The 20,612-nt window shown below is 43.9% G+C and overlaps 1 protein-coding gene across 1 annotated transcript in view; it reads right to left on the reverse strand.

Annotated features, from left to right (window-relative positions):
- Positions 1-20,612, reverse strand: part of KCNK2 (potassium two pore domain channel subfamily K member 2) — a gene marked incomplete at both ends in the record, with an annotated part of 106,547 nt that overhangs the window by 73,232 nt on the left and 12,703 nt on the right. The window contains one exon of the mRNA XM_082305446.1: positions 3,608-3,918. Within this exon, the coding sequence (XP_082161572.1) occupies positions 3,608-3,918 (311 nt within the window). The remainder of the gene's footprint in view (positions 1-3,607; positions 3,919-20,612) is intronic.

Below are 20,612 nucleotides of genomic sequence, written 5' to 3' on the forward strand. Positions count from 1 at the left end.
CCTCAGCACTCTTGTGTACAGCATGCAGTGATCCACTTAATATTGTTGTTAATACTGGCTTCAGGCTACAGCAAAAGGAGTTGAAATTGCCTGGAAAAAATGGCCTCTTGGGTGTACAGATACGCTCTGCATGACTTTTGCACATTTTAAGTATGGTACTAAATAGAAGTGCTCATGAAATACCAAAAAATTATGTACCTGGAAGCAAGTCTCAGGGTCATACATTGCTGTTGTTCGTTGGAGGTGTATTTTACTACAGTGAGGCAACAAGTAATTGAAGTGGTTTAGACCGAAAGAGATTGGCAACACTGGACCACGGAAGCCAGAGACGCAGAAGGTCATGAAGACCACCTCTTTGTCAACACACAAACTATGCTGCTGGACTGGGCTCAAAAGTTATGAGGAAATCCCCGGTCATTTTTCTGAGGCAGCTGAGGCTACTGGGCTGTCATCATCAGAGCACTCTATTTCATTAACTTTGTGCATTTTCTGTGCTGCATAGCAGCTCTCCATTGCTGCATGTTTCACATTTATAGAAAATATACAAAGTCTATAAAAATATAATTCTCACTGAGTACACCCAGAGGAGCCACACAATCAATGTGAAAACACATCGTTTCAGGAACGTGAAACCCAGGGACTAAAGCCGTGTGTGCTGAAAAGTTGGCAACAGTATATACCGTTGTGCCAGGAAGGTTTGGGGTGATTGGTGCGATAAAACAAGGATGCAGAAGACAGGAAGGGAAAATTCCCTATCCTGTGTGTATTTATAGAAGCACACAACTCTATTGTAATAAGCTCTGTGGCAAAGGGAAGATTTTAGCAAAGGTGATGGAAACTAGACGGCCCCTGGGTGCTAATGAACTGGATTTTCATTCCACTTGTACAATTTTTTTTCGCTAATTTTGTGCTCTCAAACTACTCTCCCTAATTTGCTCACCAGACTAAGCCACTGCACTAAGCCAGTGCAGTCACTGTCAGTTAGCAGGCTTGGAATAGTCAAGCCTGCTTCAGAGTAAAGATTAAATGGCAGCCCAGAAGTTGTGAAGATTGAAAAAGCCTGGCATGATAAGCACCTTGAGCAATGACTAGCATGAACCAGAGCCAAACCAGCTTCTGGAATCCCAGAACCCTAAGTTCAAAAGGAAAAGTTTATAATGAATTTCATTATAGTTTGACTCAAGGTAAATACTTGATTAAAGAAGACATTACAGTCTATAAGCTCTGTAATTTTCTTCACACACACTAATCATTCCAGCTTCCCACTACACTAGTACATATTAATTTTCAGTTTTATAGCTTTCAGTGAATTCTTAAATATAATTTACTTTTTCTTCACACGCACTATTTATTTTTATTTATACAGACATCCAACGAAAACTGAAGAAACACTGCATTATATTGCAATAGCAATCAGACATAAACCCAGAGAGACCAAATGTATTCCAGTAATTTAGCTTGTATGACAAAGTGGTAAGTAGGAAAGAAATATGACCCCACGGTTTGGGTAGCAGCCTAGACTTGGAGAAATGGATTTGAGACTCTGCTTTACCACTGATTTCCTATTTTACTTTGGGCAAGCCACTTAATTCCTGGCCCTTAAATAACTTGAAGTAATTTGTTATCACTTATTCTGTGTAAAGAGAGGCATCCAAATGCACTTGTAGGACCAGGCTCCCTATGCCTCAGCTCTTCTCCTATAAAAGGAGCGTAACACCACGTTCCTACCTCCACGTTGTGGTGTTCCTTTTTCGCAGAGAAGCGGAAGGGAACAAGGAGAAATTAGGTTTTCCATTTAACCCAACAACGAGCAGAGCAAACTCTTCCCACAACCATCTCTCATCCACGTGCTGTGGGAGACTGTGTCACTCCCCGCCGTGCTTCACAAGCCTGTGTCTTTCTGGTCACGCCAAGATCGCTAGCGAAGATGGGAGCTAATGCTGATACGGGTATCTGTGCTCTGATCATTGTACTGAAACTGTCATTTATTTTACACAGAACATCAAATGGGCATTGAATGCTGATGAAGTGGTTTTTTATTACCGATCTATGCTTCTGGGTAGGGAATCATAAATGCTAAAATATCTAAGTACTCCAGAGCAAATTTCAACAGCTTTTGCCTTAAGGACCATCTCATAGATGATGTAAGACAATATTGCTTCAAAATTTCTATTTTTATCTTCACAAGTACAGGATCTGACCTAAAAATTTCCTATGGGGATATTTATACTACCTGCAAGAGATTGTTTTAATCAAAATGTGTGTGTATATTTCTCTGAAAGATTATCTCACATTCTCCTGGTAAAACCACTGAAACATAGTTATTACACAGCATCGAAATTCGTGTCGACAGCACCTCCTCAGACATGCCTAGTCAGGACACATGGAGATAGGCATTGCCTGACAGTCATTTAAAGGGTGGCAGTTTTGGAACACATTTTAGCAACAAAGTGGGGGAGAAATCACAAAATACAAGACGTTTTCCCAGTTTGCCTTTAAAATTCAGAAGTAGCGTGCCATAAAAATAACTCGGTCCATTAAACCTCTGCGTTTAAAACTGCAAAAAAACAGGTGTCCATGCTGATGTTCAAGGCCGATTGGTCTAGAGAGGTAAAATTAACCTCTAAACTCCCAGCCAGATCTGCTGTCAAAAACCACCTCCAGAAAGCTTTGCTGCCTGGGCAACTGGCATGCTCCAGAGCTCGTGCTAGCCAGGGTCTGGATGCCCACCACCCTCTCCTGCTCTCCGGTGTCCCATCTCAGGCTCTGCAGACCCAGGTAGCCCCATGGCTACGGTTAATGAAGGGGTCAATCCTTGCCAACTCTTGGCTGTTCACTCCAGCCTCCCGTTTCATGGTCTCATTCCCAGAACTGCCATTATTTGGCAGCCCCTTGCTGTTCCCTGCAGTGCCACTGGATATTCATGGGAACATGGGATTTAAGTCGGAGAGGGCCTCATAAGGCTCTGGATATAGTTCTGAGCTAGTGCAAATAAATATTTCCTATGGTTCTGAGATGGGTGACCTGCAAGGATAAAGTCATGTTAGTAGGAACACATTGATGTACATCAGTTGTGGATGTGCCTTTAAGAAGCAGAGAAAATTGAGATCTAAGATCAAAACAGCAAGTCTGTGGTACTTTCCTCCACTTAAAACAAGATCAATAAAAAGAAACATACAGCTGGAAGGAAAGCTAGCTTGATACAATCACGGTAAATGAGAAGTCCTTTAAGGCAATGGATGGTGTATTTTCTTCCTCAGAATTAGGCATTTCAAATATTGACAGACCTAGTAAGGCACAATCAATATGTCAATTCCTTTGTGAACTATTAATTATATATATTGCTGATGAATAATCATTTAATTAGCATGATGGGAGGCTTCAGTGAAAAGGCTGTCTGCCGTACTGGACCTAAAAATAGCAATAGCTTTTCAACCATGAGGCTTTGCACGAAAATGCTATTGCTCAACTTCTGGTCTTAACACTTGTTACATCGCTCAGCCAATACAGAGCATCACTAATAAAGTTTTGCCCCTTTATCACAGCAGTGCTGCCATATATAATTTGTTCCTCTAAGGCATGGGGACAAGGGTTTGGTATGGATTACCTGAATCAGTTCATCAAGCTCTGTTGCATTCACACAGGAATGCTGAGATACAAACGTCTGCTTCTGAATCACAATGGTGGTTCTCTGGGAGGTCTCATGAGGCTGCTCCAGGGCTTTAAATACTGTTGCTCCAATTATTAAATACACGACTACCACCAGAAAAATTGTTGAGACCGTCTTCCATTTCATAACATTAATAGCCGAATCGCTTTCCTCCCGTGAAGAGAGCACGGTAGGCTTGGTGGAAAATGATAATCTCGGTTTGGAGTTCTGAGTGGCCGATTTGGGATCCAGCAAGTCAGGTGCCGCCACTGGCAAAACAGAAAAAGAAAGTTAATTTTTACAGTGCCACTCAGATTTTGTTAACTGAACTTCTTTCCAGCAGATCACAGAAATTCTGTTGCTTCCCACTGCAATTCTTAAACTGTTGAATCCCTCACATAAACCCCATGCCACGTTACAACAAAGCTGCTGCTCCGAGTAGTGTTATCCACTTTACACACATATGCAACATTTTCTGCGTGCGTCTGTCCCCTTCTGATATTTGATCACCTCAATAAATGCAGATTTCCCCTACGCTCCTGCATTTAAATTAGTATAAGGTGGTATTTTGCTGCAGAGATTCTTTACATCCGCTGCTCCCTTAAGCCCTGCTAAGCAGCTTTCCAGCTGTGTTTTACCTCAGCACTACAGAGGTAGCAGAAAAACACAACTCCTTTCTCTCACCTATTTTGTCCTGCGCGCCGACAAATGCTCTCTGAGAACGGTTGCATGATCACTTCCGAACTCCCCGGACACAACCATAAAAACAATACATTGCTCATCATACCGGTCTTCAAGCGTTAACTGGGTACCGATTACATCTTTCAGAAAATACCAGTAAAACATATGTGTACTTACTGGAAAAGTCACGCATTTGTTAAGGCGTGTATTTTTATTTACAGTTACAGAACGCCACCGGGTTAGGAAAAGAGCAGCTGAGTGTGTTATCAAGTATCTCGATAACTCATGTGACTACCAGCAACTACACGGGCACTAAAAAAAAATCCGCCACATGGAGTGCAGGTGAAGGTCTCCCGTGGGAAGATGGCCACAGGAGCTGACCGCACAAGCTCATTTAAAGTGTTTTGAATTACATTTTGAACGGCCACGACACCGCTTCCAGCTGCCGGTGGGAAAAGCCCAGATCTAAACCCAGAGGAAAGTCTCGCTCCGGGCGGCGGCGGTGGGACACGTCCCCGGCAGGGGCGGCGGTGGCACCGGGCAGGGTCCCCCCCCGGGCGCCCGCCGGGCTCAGGCGCCGGGAGAAGGGGCCAGGAGGGAGCGAGGCAGCCCCCGGCCCGGGCCGAGCGGGGACCCGGGGCAGCCCGCACACCCCGCGCCCCGGGCGCCGCGGACCCCACGCTCGCCGCCGTCACGCCTCCCACGCCCACTCCCGCCGCCCCGGCCCCTGCCCGCGGGGCGGCCGCGCTCCCCCCCGCGCCCCGCACCTTGGCGGGGGAGCCCCCTCCCCGCCGCCTTCCCCTCGCCCCTCGCAGCCCCCGCGACCCTCCCAGCCCCCAAGGACGGTGCCGGGGGCCGCGGCGCTCCCGGCCGCGGCCGCTCCCCTCCCGGCCGGCCCCGCCGAGCTCGCCGCCCGCCCGCCCGGGGCAGAGCCGACCCGCCGCGGCCGCCGGCGGCGAACAAAGGAGCGGGCACCGGGCACCGCAGCTCCGCCGCCGGCCCCGCCGCCCCCTCCCCGCGGCCGGTGCAGTGCGCCGGGGGAAGCCCGCCGCCCCCGAGGGGCGCAGTCCCGGTGCGGCGGGCGGAGACGGGCGAGCCCCGAGCGGCCGGCGCCGGGGGATGCTCCGCGTCGGGGAGCGGCGCGGGGGGGAGGCGGCGGCGGCGGCGGGGCCGGGGCGCGGCGCGGAGCGGGGCCGGGAAGGAAGGGGAAGGAAGGGAAGGGAAGGCGGCCAGGCAAGGTACAAAGGGGGCCCGGGCCGCCGCGGCGAGGGGAGCATCCCGGGGTCCCCCCCAGCGCCCGGGCGCGGGGGAGCAGGGGCGCATGCAGCATCCGCAGGGCTGGGAGCGGGGAGGCACGCCATTGTGCTCGTACTCACTTCTTATTTACCGACCCGGTGCCCTCTCCTCGCTCCACGGGCAGGCATTTTTTCAGGGCTTGGGTAGATACAGTTAGAGCAAATTAAAAAATTAAAAAAAAAAAAAAAAAAAAGATAAAAGAAAAGAAAGGCAGGAGCAGACCGAGAGGGAGAGGCTGATGGATGGGTCTGGAGGAGAGGGAGCGGCAGGGGCGGGCGGGCTGGCAGCGCGGATCCCGCCGGCTCCCCCCGGCCCCGGGGCGTGCGAGGTGCCTCACGTCGCGCATCGCGCATCGCACATCGCGGCGAATGTGTGTGCGTGTGTATGTGTGTGAGAGTGTGAGTGTGTGTGAGCGTGTCCGCGCCCGCCCGTGTGCGTGCGTGCGTGTGTGTGTGTGTGTGTGTCCGTGCGTGCTCCGCTGCGCGGGGCGTGCGGAGCAGCCCGAGCCCGGCGATGCCTTTTGTGGGGCGGCGGGCACCCGCGCCGTGGGTTGCCCCCCCCGCCCCTCCGCGCCCCCGTCCGCGCCCCCCGCCGGCGGGGGGGGCAGCGCCACGCCGCTCCCCGCCGCTCCCGGCCCGACAGGGGGTGCGCGCCCCTCCGCGCCCCTCCGCGCCCCTCCGCGCAGGGCGGCGGGCAGAAGCTGCGGGGGCGCGGGGAGAAAATGGAGGGGGGGAGGCGGGGGGAGGCAGAGCGGTACCTGCGGAGAGCAAGGTCTCGCCTGGAAACGAGCGAGGAGAGAGGCGAGAGGGAGAAGGCACCGGCCGCCCCCGCCGGCGAGGCAGGACCTGCCGGCGGCCCCCGCTCCGGCCCCGCAGGCGGCCGCCTGGGCAGAGCCTCCCCGGGAAGTTTTGAACAAGCCGAAATGTCCCCGCCGCGGGAGCGGGGGGCCCGCGGGGAGACCGCAGCGCTCGCCGGGGAGCGGTGCGGGGCTGCGGCGCCGGGCGGCTCCGTCCTTCCCGGCTTGGCCTGATTTTTAACCCGTCTGCTTTGCAGCCCGCTGTTTTGCTGCAAGGAGTTAACTAGGTGGGATCTAGGAGTCAGGGATGGTAGCTGCTCTCCTATCGCACGCACTGCCAGTGTACTGCCTCCTTCCATTTTAGTCTGATAGACACATCAGAAATGCTGCTTCAACTGTGGTTTCTGCCGCTAAGAAGCCTGAAATTATTCTTGTTATCTTTGCCACGGGTAACTCCCCGATTGCCCGGTCATCCGTCACCTGTGACGTTATCCACGGGTCAGTTGTTCACACCGAGGTGATGAACATCTACACTCGCCTAAAAGACAGAAGAGGGTTTACCAAGAGAATCCAAAAACTGCTCCCACAACCACTCTCTAGAAAGTCTCTGCAACCACGTTAAAAAAATTACTCGCTGTAACAAATGGGTATAGGTCACAAGCATTTAAAGCCAGAGGCTGTATCTGTAAAATGGCCAAAGTCAGTCATACATTGGGTGTTTAATGGCCTATAATCCTGCTCAAATCAGCAGCACCATCAGCAAACACTTTAGAAGTCACTTATTTTAATGCTTCTCCGTATCAATGTGACACAATACAAATGAGTGTAATATTGAGTTCCTTAGGACTCCAATTTCAGCAACATCAATCACGCCCATCTTCCCTAGTGTGCTCACACGTCTCCACGAGACGCAGCGCAGGGCAGGAAGCTGCGTCTGCTGTTTCAGTTGGAGCTGCAGCTCGTCGCTCCCCATCGCCCTGAACCAGCAAAGCAGTTGTCGAGTAACAAGAGCCTTTGGGCCCAGTCCAGCAAACCCTTTTGCAAGTAGACCTTCAGTCATATGGTCGACTTCATCGACATAGTCCCAATCCTCGAACAACAGAAGAAAAGTGAAATGCCCGCTCCTGTCTACTGATGCTCCCTTGCTCAAGGGATTCTTGAAGATGAGAAATTTTCACACCTGGATCTATTTTATACTAAAAAAAATCATCGTCTTTCCCCCTTTCTCCCAAAAAGATTTCTTAACCATCAGCCTATGTGAACACCTGTTTCTGTCTCATGGAAAAGAATCATTTCATAGGATTTCTTCCAACGTCCTATGGGAAAACAGGCATGACAATTTTCGTCCATGCTGCCCTGTGTCTCTATAAAATATTGTGGAAAATAGTACTACATGCCTTTCTTTAGCAATCTAAATATTTGGAATAAAATTTTGTTTTTCCTTGAGTGGAGGCATTATTATTAAAAGCTGAAAAAGGGTCAGACTTATTGCCTACAATTTGAAATCAGTGGGAAGCCTCCCAATAGCTTCAGGAGGTTTGGATCAGGCCTTAAATTCAGGCGTTCCACCCAATGGGCAGAAGCCATTTTGAGATCCACTCCAAGAATGACTGCATTGGTGCCTTAACTTTAATAGCTGAAGAGCTCTCTCTGTGCAAGTAATTATTTTCATTAATTAATAATTAAATATCTCCAATATCTACTTTCAGTTGGCTGATATTTTCCACCTATTGTGATCCCAGATGTAATCCTCAGCTGGAGCTTACCGCTTACTTAAAGCAAACTTGAGCTGTGCTTTCTCACTTCTACTACAGATATAAACACTCCACATACATACTGTTAATGACAGACATCTTCAAATCCAGCAAGAAAACCCATAATTCTTATTGTGGTGTCCAACAAAAACCGTTGTGTATAGCAACTCCTATTTTCTGGAGGCCTTATATAGCACCAGCATTTATTCTGTGGAGTCGTGCCCTACAATATTTTTATTGTAATGTACACCACACGTTGTTTGAATATTGTGTGTGACCATTTTGCCCTCAGATTTGGAACTGACATTCAACCAGTTTGAAGCGTGAGGCCTGAGCTTTACTAAACAAACACACTCAAACGCAGCGCATCACTGACAAAACACACCACCAACCAACACGGACAAGATTAAGTGGTAAAAGGGGCTGCAACACAGGGCTCCAACCTTCCAAGCAAATGAGCTTGCTACTGAGCCAAAAAGAGATTCATCTGAACAAACTAAAAAAAAAAAAAAAAAAAAAAAAACTCGTAAGATTAAGTATATGCAGGTTTGTGTATTCCATAAGAAAGACTCACAAAGTACAGGATTGCCAAATGCTGTCTAAAAATGTATTGGCATGAGTTTGGGATGGCCACATTACTCGCAGACGGTGGCTGCTGGAAGCTGCTCAACTCTTTGAAATGTTAAAAGTAGGCTCAGCCGAGAGAGACAGGCATGCAGCATGCAGAGGAAGTCAAAGTTGCATGATAAACATAGCAATCACATATTCATACAAATAACAGCTGTAGATGATCTAAACATAGTTTTGGTAGGACAGGAGCACACTTGTAAGGAAATAGTTATTCCAGAAAAATATCACCCTAGAAAGACCAATTTAAAAAGCGTACATAAAAAGTACCCTTATCTATGGCTAACACTTTCTGTTCCTCTTTCTAATGGCAGGAGCCATACCCTCCCTGGAAGGCCATGAAGAGCCCTTGCTTTGTGCCTGGAGCAAGGGGCTTCTGCTGAGCCCCCACCTCTGGATGCAGCAAATGCTCTTCTCCTTTAACCAGCTGTGTCACAGGAGGTGCCACCGGTCCCAGCCTTCTTCACTCTTATTTAGTTGCCAAGGATTTCTACATTCCCCAGGGACTACCATGGCAAGGCTTCCAGCGAGGGCATTTCCCTCACCGACTTCAACAGACTGTTCATAATGGGCACGTATTTAATTTGCTGCAGAAGACCCGCGCCTTTAATCAAACAAGGTGTTGCTGTAGGCTTCAGGCCTTGCTGTGGACACAGCATCTTCCCCTCTAAAGGCAACAGATGCTTCCTCGTGCCATGAGAGCTGGAAACCTCTGCCTCTCTTCAGAATGGGCCAAACCAGCCACCCACTTGAAGTCGAGGATAAACCTTTGCTACTGCTAAGTTTTATTACAACAGAGCTCAGCAGAAATACTGCTGGACTTATTTAGTAAGTTAATTTTAAGTCTAATTTTACTTATTCAGCGGGACTTACAAATTACTTGTCTCTTGACTTCTTTGGAGACATTAAAAGATCTCTGTCAGTTCTTTATGGATAATTATGACATTAAGGCCATGCCATGTTACTGTATTCTGCCATTAAACCATTAGTCATATCCTGTGATGGGAATTTACACTAAACGAGAAACTAATGGCATACAGCCTGCTTCTCCTTTGAGGGAAGGAGCAGACAGACCGTGTGCTTCACAGGCAGTAAGGACACAGGGCTGCTCCCAGTGACCACGCTGAGACGGCTCCCTCCCAGCCCACCACCAGCATTAGGAAGCCAAAGAGAAGGCAACAGGCAGGAGACACTTGCAGCTAAGTGATACTCAGGCCTCATCTGCCTTTGAAAATGGTAAAGCTTTGAAGCAGTCCCATTTAAAAATACTTTTAATTCACATTTTTAAATGAGTTAAGCATATGCGGCGCAACTACAATATGTATTAATGAGTGTTATCTCACTAGCAAGCTATTACACCTATCCTGAGTATCTGTATTACAGTGTGACGAATTATTTGTTCAGCAGAAAAGCCATTGTTTCTCACCTCATCAATTACTAGAAAAAATGTTTACATGTGCCCATCTATTTTCATACAGCTGAGCTGTCAGTTTTAATTAGGTTCTAATTCTTTCCATCACTAGTAATTCTTATCTATGTATCCACGTGCAGCAAGTGGGAAGTTGTTTCAGAACCCATAAAGTATTTGCTGTTGTAATTAATATTGTGAATGTGTATTTTTCTTTACTGGCTTGCAGATCTCCCAGTGGGTTTCCTCCCTGCCTGTGTCATGTTACCAGACCTAATGGGATTTATTTGTCACATGTTCTGCCACTGTTTTTTCCTATTTGCTTTCACAAATCTGTTATGCTTGGACAGCTTCAGAAGCAACAATTATAACTAACTTTTCAATGCCATTCTCATCAATGATAAATGTGAATTGCCATATGTCACCTTTATTATGGATTATTTATGCACAGGAAAAACTTACTACTACTTTGAATTACTGATCTCCTTGAGGGAAAGCTAGTGGTGCTTTGGGATGATTACAAAACGTTTTTCTGTAATCATCAAAATGTTCTACAAAATTGCTGATTTGTAATTTGTTTTTCATTTTCGCTAGTTGTGGTCTCTTCAAAACAGGAGACTGACAATGGGAATATCTAGATTTTATATCTGGCTGTCCACACCCATTAGTACCAATCATGCAACTGTCCTCGTAGATTTTCATGGCGCTACTGGATGACTTATGAGATGGAAACCTAATCTCTGTATTGTCTTTGCAGACTGGAAAAAAGCATGGAGTATTTTGAAAGAAAAAGAACATTCATATAAGACTGTACACATCAGGCCTGACAAGAGAATGGCCAAAGTTCGTGCTGGCTCTAAAGGTAGTTTTCCTTGAGTAAGTAAGTAAGCAGGTGCTTACTTTTAAACTATGTCTTGAGGAGCTGAGGATTTGATTTTTATATTTGTAAGCTACTACATCCACATTTTAGGGAACTCTGGAAATAGTGACACAGACCTATGGCACAACAATCTGTAAATAAAATAAAATACAGACAGAGGACACTGGAAATCACCTAAAATAGCATTAGTACTTTTCTTGTAGAGTAGTCCACAAATAAAATTTGCAAGAAACAAGACAAACCAGACAAAGACAAGAGAGAAGAAAATAGCCCAGGCAATACTAAATAAGTATCATGCAGGGATAATGAAAGAACTTGCTAGCAGAAATAAAGAATACAAATGAGGAGATGAAAAAGGAGAACATTAAGTATCATCTGTGTTTTAAAACCACCAGACTTGCTCTACATGGCAGTAGCTGTAAGAGAAAGTGCAATGAAATCTATGAATTATTTTCAAATGTGCACAAGAGACTCTATTTTTCTGGCAGTCTCTGCATGTTCAGCTACATCAAGATACATCTGGAAAAGATGCTACAAATTTTTTATAGAAAGACAGCATTTGGTAGTCTTTTTTTTTTTTTTTTTATTCGATAGCTTGTTCTAAGGATAGACTTCTTATTTTATCTCTTCTCAATTATTTTGTCATTTTCTCCTCCCCCCATGCCAGGCACAGAGCTCACAGATCACACTGTGAAACTAAGCTATGTGCTAATGCTAATGTTAAAATTTGGCAGTTTTAAGTAATGGTTAGTTAATTTAAAGAGGCATAGAGTTTCAGCTTTTAAAACTCTGAGCAAAAAAAGTATCTATCTATCTATCTCCCATGTTCACACTCAAGCGCCTAAACAGAGGTGAAGAGGTAATTTCATATCACATCAAAAGTCTGACTTTGAAAGTCTGGGCATCACAACTTCATAGCTTTATCTGCCAAGGATCACCTGTCCTTTCCAGTGACCAAATCTTTCTGCTGTGATAAAGACTGCCAATAGCACTGTGCAGGCAGAAAGCTGGGCGAACAAGAGCCCAGTTTTTTAAGGTGCTTGGACAGCAAGGAGCATAAATTGCTGCCATTCAGATGCATGGTGCATTGGCATTGCTCAGCACTTCCATCCTTGAATGCTCTTCCTTCTATTTTCTTTAAAGCGTAGACCTTGAAATTCTGGGCTTGGTGGTTTAATCTTGGGCTGGCAGCTATGGACTGTGTTGGCAGGACAACAAGCTAAAGGTTCATACTCATCCTTTCAGCTTTAAAGTATCTGCAAATCTATCTTTACATTTTTGCTAGAAATAAGGTCTTTCAGTTGTGTCGTGCCACTGACGTTAAGCGTGCAAAGAAATTGATCCACTGTTTTGCAGAGTTTCCTGTTTTATTTTCAGTTGTCAGAGAGAACATTAAAAGCTGGCCTCCACCTCCAAGGAAAATGTAGGTACAAAATATAGAAGAAGACTGGCCCACATTTTCCTCTTTGCATAGCAAATATAAATATACCCCAGATGCAAATACCCCAGGCACCAAATAGAACCAGAGCACTTACGACTGTGACTGGTGAGAAAGTTACTTTATATGACCCCTTCACATAAAAGAGCTAAAATTAATATTATGAAATTTCCATGACATTTCAGCAGCCTGAGCATGAAGGCTGTTCTATTTCTAAAATCTTCAACATCTTAATATTTTTATAATCATTTGCCCAAAAAGATCACTTGCCCAAAAAGGTCACTTGCCCTACCACGTAAATGGGCAAAGTAAGATTGTAAAAAATTCATTACGCTAGTGTAAAAGGTATTCTTCAATAAAAAATATTATTTTTCTAGGTTATTTATATTGGCAACAGATATAGCATAAGTGACTCCCTGTAACAATTTATGTAAACTTTCTGTGATTTTTTTGGTTAAAAATGGGAGTATACCAATTTAAGAAGCATGATTGCCAAGAAAAGTTAACAGAAAAGCCATAAAGAAACCAATTCCTGAAATAATTGCTTTCCTAGCTTTTCATGTTCTCTTTCAGAATAACTTCAGATATTAAGGGGATTACTACTCAAAAAATTTACTTAAGGCTTTATCCAGTAAGAATACCTCAATGGAAGAAATACAACAAAAGCTGTGAGTAAGGAAGCTTCATTTGTACCAGATTCTTGGGGACTCATTGGCAATTTCTTTTGTTATTTTAGAGGGAAGATCTGATTATTTTTCTTACTCATAAAAATTGCCTACAATATTTTGGAAAGTCACCTGTGATCACAATATTGTAACTAGTCAAGTAGAGTTACGGGAAAAATATCCCTTGTTCCTAACTTGCGTGGTCACAGGGAGTAGGTCCTGCATCCTGCTAGCAAATCTACAGACATATGTGTAATCCAGATGTGAAGGATTTTGGATATACCTGTCCATCACAGCAGAACCCCGCACAAGGAGCTGTGTGGGAATTTGGAGCAAGCTGCTGCATGCATAAGATTGTGAAGCATAAGACAAAAATACTGCCAGCTCCTGAAGGTAGGGCAGGAATGGTCTTCACAGCAGCACACTCAAACTAGTAACTCTGACCTCTCGGCATGGCAAACTGGCTCAAATACAGTACATCCATGGCATGTCTGTGTTGCCTCCAGTTCTGGAGTTACCTCTATGTCACCTACGTTGGGTTTTTCTATATCATTATGCAAGGGACAGACATGGCATCCAACTGGGACAGAGGCGCCTATATGCAAAATTGTGATCCCAGAAAAGCTATTTCTTTTAATTTCTGTGTGGCTCGGTTTTCACAACTGGTGTTCTTTGGCAAGCTTTCTGCTTCTGGACACAAGTACACTTCCCACCATGCTGCTCAGCACTAATGGCATTCTTATGCCCAATTGATCCAGAAAATAAGCCTTCCTTACTTATCTCCTCAGGGGAGTTTATTTAGTAGGCTTTTCTGGAAGGCTAGCAGAACAAACTTTATGTAAAATGTAGGGATGGTTACATTTAAAACATAAATAAAAGAAACACCTCCACCAGATTTTATGCAATAGTGCAATGATTGGAAGACTCTCTCAGGATATGGGGAAAAAGGACTCCAATTATTTCTTCTGCATAAAGGAATTTAAATCCACAGCTTTCACCTTCCTGGAGGGAGCCTATCACTGGGACTCCCCCAGTTCCAGCAAGCCACACTTTAGAGATCACCAATCCTCATACATTACTGGACTCAAGTGCGCTGTCCTGTGATTGTGTCTGGTCTCTGGGAAATATTACTGAGCTGTATTTGTTGTTCTCACTTACATATGTGTGCAAAATAAGGCTTACACTTAAGTGTTATAAATAGTAATATACTTACGTGGGTGCTTAGAAAGTTTAACCTCCCTTGCCATCAGCAGAAAGAATTTTGCTGAAAGCAGGTAAATGACCTGTTTACCCCCAGAGCAAGTACTGAGCTTGTCATTATGTTTTGCCTTCCTATTGCATAAGGGGTTTCTTCAGAGCCAGTTAGCTGCTGACTTCCAGCTGAGCCTACACTGTCACAGAAGGGCACTCCAAAGGCATTTTTATAAAGCAAAGACTAACCTGTGGCAGGCAAGATGCAAGAGAACTGGATCCCAGCACCAGAGGGCTGTGGCAATTATTTTGGAAAGCACTTCGGCTTAAATGCCTACTAGCTACATGGGAAAGACAAATCACCCTGAAGCCTAACTAGAATGAGATGTAGCTACAACATGTTTTATTGTTTCATTTCTCATACCTCTCTCCAGAAATAGTTACTGATTATTTTTTTTTTCATCTTAACATTTTAGCATAATATATTAATTTTATTTTTGACTGAAAGCTAGTTAGAGCAAAAATGGATTTCGGGATGGCTAACAAACCTTAAGCAGCCATCTCCTCAGTATGTGGCAAATCCTTCAGTGTATATCAGACTATTCTTACAGTGCCAAGCACCTAAGTGTCTCCTCTAGCTTGTAAGATTCCGTCTCCTTACTGGAAAAAACAGACTCCAGGTAGATTAGTCCCCCGCTATCAATGTTAGTCAGAACCTACTCAGCAGGCATCAGGGTAATAAGGAGATGACATGAGATTCAAGGGACCTCTTCAGATTTATGACAATCCCGTAATCCAGCAGGCATTAAAGAACTCTAATGTGATCCCAGTTCTTCCTGTAGAATTCAGGATTCATGAGATGGGAAAAGGACAGAGGGAGAAAGAGAGAAAACATTTGTAGCTCAATGATTATGTATTAACTTGGCAGAGGAAGACATGAATTCCTGCTCCAAGGACTGCTTATGCATTTTACCCAATGACAGTTTCAATGAAAAATCCAAGTACAGAAACAAATTACATCTGATCACTTCTACAGATATTTATCACTGATAGTCATCATCAGTCTTAGTCAGCAAACACCACACTGACACCACCTCCCTTCAAATTCTTTACCAAGTTTACTTGTTTGGCATGCAAGAAGGCAAACCATCAAGGATGCTGCAACACACAGAAAATTCCTGCTAACTCAGTTCAAACAGAGTAATTAACAGAATTAATCAATTTCAACTGAATGAGATCAAAGAAATCTCCCATCAGTTGACTGTTTAGAATAACTCAAGGAAGATTAATTTCTATCCCAGTGTTCTCTTGATCCCAATAGGTTGTTGATGACAGAAGAGTAGAAAGCAAGCTTTTTATCATCAATCACTTTCATTATTACTTGAATACCCGCTGTGTACAAGGATCCACACATTCCTCTATTTTTAGACAAGAAAGCAACCTGTCAATAGCTGCTGAACTACTAGCCATTCCAAATGACCACTTAAGGGAGAACACATGCACAATAGCTGCTGTGTAGAATATTTAACAGAAAGCTGTACATGGAAAAACACAGCTTATACTTAGAGTGTCGCACCTAGCCATGTTTCTCTTAAAGTAAATAATGTTAAAGCCCTATATAACAATTACTGAAGAACTAACAGCAATGCATCCTTCAATATACCACTTGCACATTTTAGATAGGTATACATCTGCATTTGTATACTAGCTATAAGCTCTAATTATTACTACAATATTTAAAAAATATTAGTATATTGCAAGCAGTTTATAATAATGAAATAAATACCACTAGCTTAATGAACTTGTTTATACACTCCTATAATGCAACAAAGATAGAGCTATCACTTAGCTAAACAGACTACTGGCATTCAAATGTGTGCATTTCTGACCTGCAGCATGGGGCTCCCTATCTTACCATAAATGTTCCCTAAGGCCCCTTGCTACAAACATACTGGCATACAAGATGCTGCAGTAGTAAAGTCTGTACCTTTATGTTCGTTAGACTCATATTCATTTAATGCTCCAGAATTTATAAGGTCAAGCTGGAGGCTGGAGGGTCACCAGTTTGTGTCTAGCTGCCTGCAATAACGGAGGACAAGGGTAGGCGACCCAGTCTTTCTTCCAGTCCAGATTCATGTCTCCTCAGTTACTCCATATTGGAGTGATCCCGCTGACTTACATTACATCACTGTAAATAAAGTCGGCCAAGCTTTGGTCTTTATCTCTTGTGATTTCACCTCGGCTCTTATGGGCTTTGGGCTTAGTCAACACAGTGATTTAAAAGTCACCATGCTTTGCACTGATGCATCTAGCTTTAGTCACCTTTCAAACACAGCTGATGCAGACCAAAGTTAGAACCTGAGTTCCCTATATAACGTATGGGGAAAGTCAGTCATCCATGAGAGGAACTCACAACGGTCTTGCAGGAACTGCTATCAACTAGCCACTGGGCAACGCTACAGAGAAAGAGGTGTACTAAACCCCATCAAGCTCTGGGATTTAAATCTCTCAAGGGAGGACCTGTTCACAGTTCAGATCCCAGGTGTTGCTTTGGTGGGGTTTTTAAAGCGCTTGACAAGGACGGAGTAAAAAGTGGGAAGGGAGGAAAGAAAGGGAGAGAACAAAGAGCTAAAAGGCACCACTTGGTGCAGCTCAGTAGCTGAAGCATCCACCCCAGAGACAGGACAGGAGATCTGGGCTCACATCTACCTCCCTGTGAATGCTTTAACCAGCAAGCCATTGGGTGGAGTATTCTTAATCCCCAAACAGTTAGCTACTCATGATTTCGGCAATACAGCATTTACTATTGGCACCCATGTCCTAACAGGCCAAAAGTGAACACTTTTATTCCGTTTTTACACATACCATATTCAGGCGAATTCCCATCGACTTCAAAGGAAGCATAAAAACTTACAGGCATTCAGTTCTCACATTATCTATGGCTGTGTCTGTATTTACATTCCCATGCAGGCCTTGGCACGCCCCAGGGTCCTGCTCCACAGAGCGTTCAGACCAACGCCCGGCTACAACATGCCATGGCTCATGCTCAGGCTCTGGGCTTGGGCTTTTCTCGGCATGGGAACTGGGTCTGAGAGGTGCAGGGACAAGGGAATGGTGCATGCCTGCCCCAGTACAGCAGTGGCATTCAGCCTGCATCTGATTCTGAGCCCAGGGAAATGAGAAGGACTCCCACGTACCATGACACAGAAGTAGCCTACCCACTTAAGGAGTTCCCATGGGCGTTCAGCAGAGCACAGCTCTCAGAAAATACTAACTGCAGGAAAGCACAAAAGGAAAACACTAAAAAAAGTGCACCTGGAAAAAAGTGTGCGGAGCTTTGTTTTGAATAAAGTGGAACTATGATAGAAACCCACTTACCCATCATATTCAAAATCAGTGTATGAACCAAGCCAAAACACAGTCACACGTTAATTTAGAACGGAGGGCATGCCAGTTATTCGAAGTGACTTATTCCTTTAGTCCTTACCATAAATTTTCTCTCTAGTACAGACTGCTAAGTCTGGCTAGGTAAGATGTGTGTATTAGCCTCATTACAATAGCACATATATGTTAAACATTGTGAAGTGCTCTTTATTTCATTAATACTTTGAGGTGGTAAAGTGCTGCTATGTCCATTTTTATCAAAGGGACCTAGAAAATAGTGACTTGACAACATTACATAAGGAATTCCCTGTGGACAAGAAATTTTTAACAGGTTGCAGTTTAGCTCTTTGTGTACTCAGTTGTAAATGTGCGCTGAGAGAACTGGGCCATTTTTCTCCTTTGTAATGGACATTTGTTTCTAAAAGCTCCAAAACATATAGTGCATATCATGATCATGGATAGAAACTTTCTTTAATCATGCACGTATATTTAGCAACTTCTGATCTTTGTTCTACATTTTCCTTAGTGTTCTCTTACAACTGTAACGACTATTTTAATTTTCTTTTTTCTTTGTGAAATTTGCCTTATAATTTTTTCTTTGCTGTCTATATCTTAATTTAGTTTGGTTTTTTTTTCAATCTGTTTTTCTTTCTACCTCCAAGTGCTTCTGGCCTTCTTGCTTATACATTCTCCCTGTGAGACGAAGTACCACACACATGTCCAGCTTCTGTCTCTCTCAATAATAAGTAAAATTTTATCTTTTAAAGAGACTGCTTTGCAATTACATTTAGTTTGTATACAGCTATTATGGAACTGAGTTTGCCACTGCACAACCCGGGCTTTTTCGTTTGTATTCAAATTGACTTAAGATTTCATATTGACCTGAGTATCAATATCCAATTTATAAGCAACAACAATTTCATTCGTATTCAAGGGGGCATTTCAGTCATCTGAAATAGCTCTCTATCTGAGCAATTTCCACAGAACAATCTTCTTCACTGTGCAGAATACTTATACTTAATTTCCTTTTAGGTACAGCTTCCCACAGATAGTTTTGTTTCTTGCCAAAATAGTAGCTCTATTGAAGGCCAGGCATTGTTTAGTTCCCCATTTTTTCCTTCGAGTGTAAACCTTCACATTACTTCTTGCAAATTCACTCAACATGAGAATTGAACTGTTGAAGTTTTTTTTTACTTTGTCAATCCATTTTTTTTTAATAAGACTTGTTTGTCAGCCCAAGCTACTGTGCCATCACCTCTTTTCTTTTGAAAACTTGCATTCTCATCCAAGAGTGTTCTGCAGCCTGGCAAACTAAGTCAGAATCTCATAGGATGTTTCTCTCTCAGTTTTGGTCTCTCTACTGCAATCTGATCTCAAAATTAGGATCCAATAAACAGGAAAAAAAGCATGTTTTTTTTTTACAAATATTAAATAAATTTCTCTTTTGGGTATTTCACATGCAATTAATCCTCTCAGAATTTCATTCTTTCAAAGAGTGTGACTCTCGATGTTTTTTTAGCACAAACTGGTAATTAGACTGCTCTTCTTTAATTGTAGGTTATTAAATAATATCCACTGCCTCTGGCCTGAGGTTACTGGAAAAAAGAATAGCTAGCTTTTGTAGTACACCTTTCTCTTTAGAAACTTTTCTTTTTGAAGAGACAAAATTCTCCTTTAATCCCTCTGCCTGATGCATTTCTTGAGAACCCCAGATGCAATAGCTGTAGTCCTTAGCTGCTATTCCAGGTCCTTCATCCCTCACATTTTTTTCTACTTTTCTGACACTGAATGCATGTTTCTTTTTCTGTCTCTTCTTCAGATACCATAGAGTGCTCTTGGTGGTAATTAATGCAAGTGCCCATGTTGGATCTTGTAACTGTGATGAAGCTTTCTATTTGTAACGGGTAAACTGACAAATATATATTAGGCATATGTAATACTGGAGCTTGTGAGTGAGGGGAGCTGATGCTTCTCTTCCTCTTGCTCTTGATCTGTTCTGGTTCAAAGCAATACATTGCACAGGGAATGTTACACTTCTGCCTAAGACTATTCAGGGTCCAATTATCCTTACACCCTTGCTTCAACCCGAGTCTAAAATAAGCTTTATGGCCATAGGAAGGAGATTCTTATGAGCAGTAGGTCTCCTATAAGTGAATGGGGAGAGTTAGCACTTTCTGAAGAGAACCCAAAGTGGCCAGCCCCTGAGCAGAAAGGCACCAAACCTCACACATTTGGGGTACTGGTTCTTTCAGCCCCACCTACAAACAGCACTACCCATGTGGGCCAGTGCGTTCTGGTTCCTGATCCTGATCTTATCGCTGTATAAATGCAAAGAAGTGCCACATAACAAGCTGGGCCCTTCTAGTCTATTTTAACCAAATTTATTAGAAGTCCTGTTAAATCCACCATCTTGTTTATACTCATTATTTTTGCTAGTATCGACAATATATAGGAGATGGGGTTTGGCCAGCAAGTGCTATCAGAGTGCTGCATGCCAACCCAGAGGCCCCAGTGAAACATCACTGGGAAAAGTGCACTTAGTTCTAGTCATCGGTGCTCCACAAAAATTAACCCAAAGAGAAGCAGAAAAGACTTCTAGATGGATTGTGTCAGAAGAAACTGGTAGAGCTCAGCTCACTTATTCTGGCAAAAAGAAGGCTGAGAAGACATCTGATTGCTGTGTGTAGATCAATCAAAACGACTTTTTTGAGCTAATGGACCATGTTGGCACAAAAACAAAACCATTCTGTGAATAAATTTTGGCTGGAAATCACAAAAAAACATGAGAAGAGCCAGCATCTGGAATAAACTCTCAATAGGGAGGATGAGAACAAAAACCTAAT

The sequence above is a fragment of the Platalea leucorodia genome, assembly GCF_965183815.1.
Source record: "Platalea leucorodia genome assembly, chromosome: 3".
NCBI lineage: Eukaryota > Metazoa > Chordata > Aves > Pelecaniformes > Threskiornithidae > Platalea > Platalea leucorodia.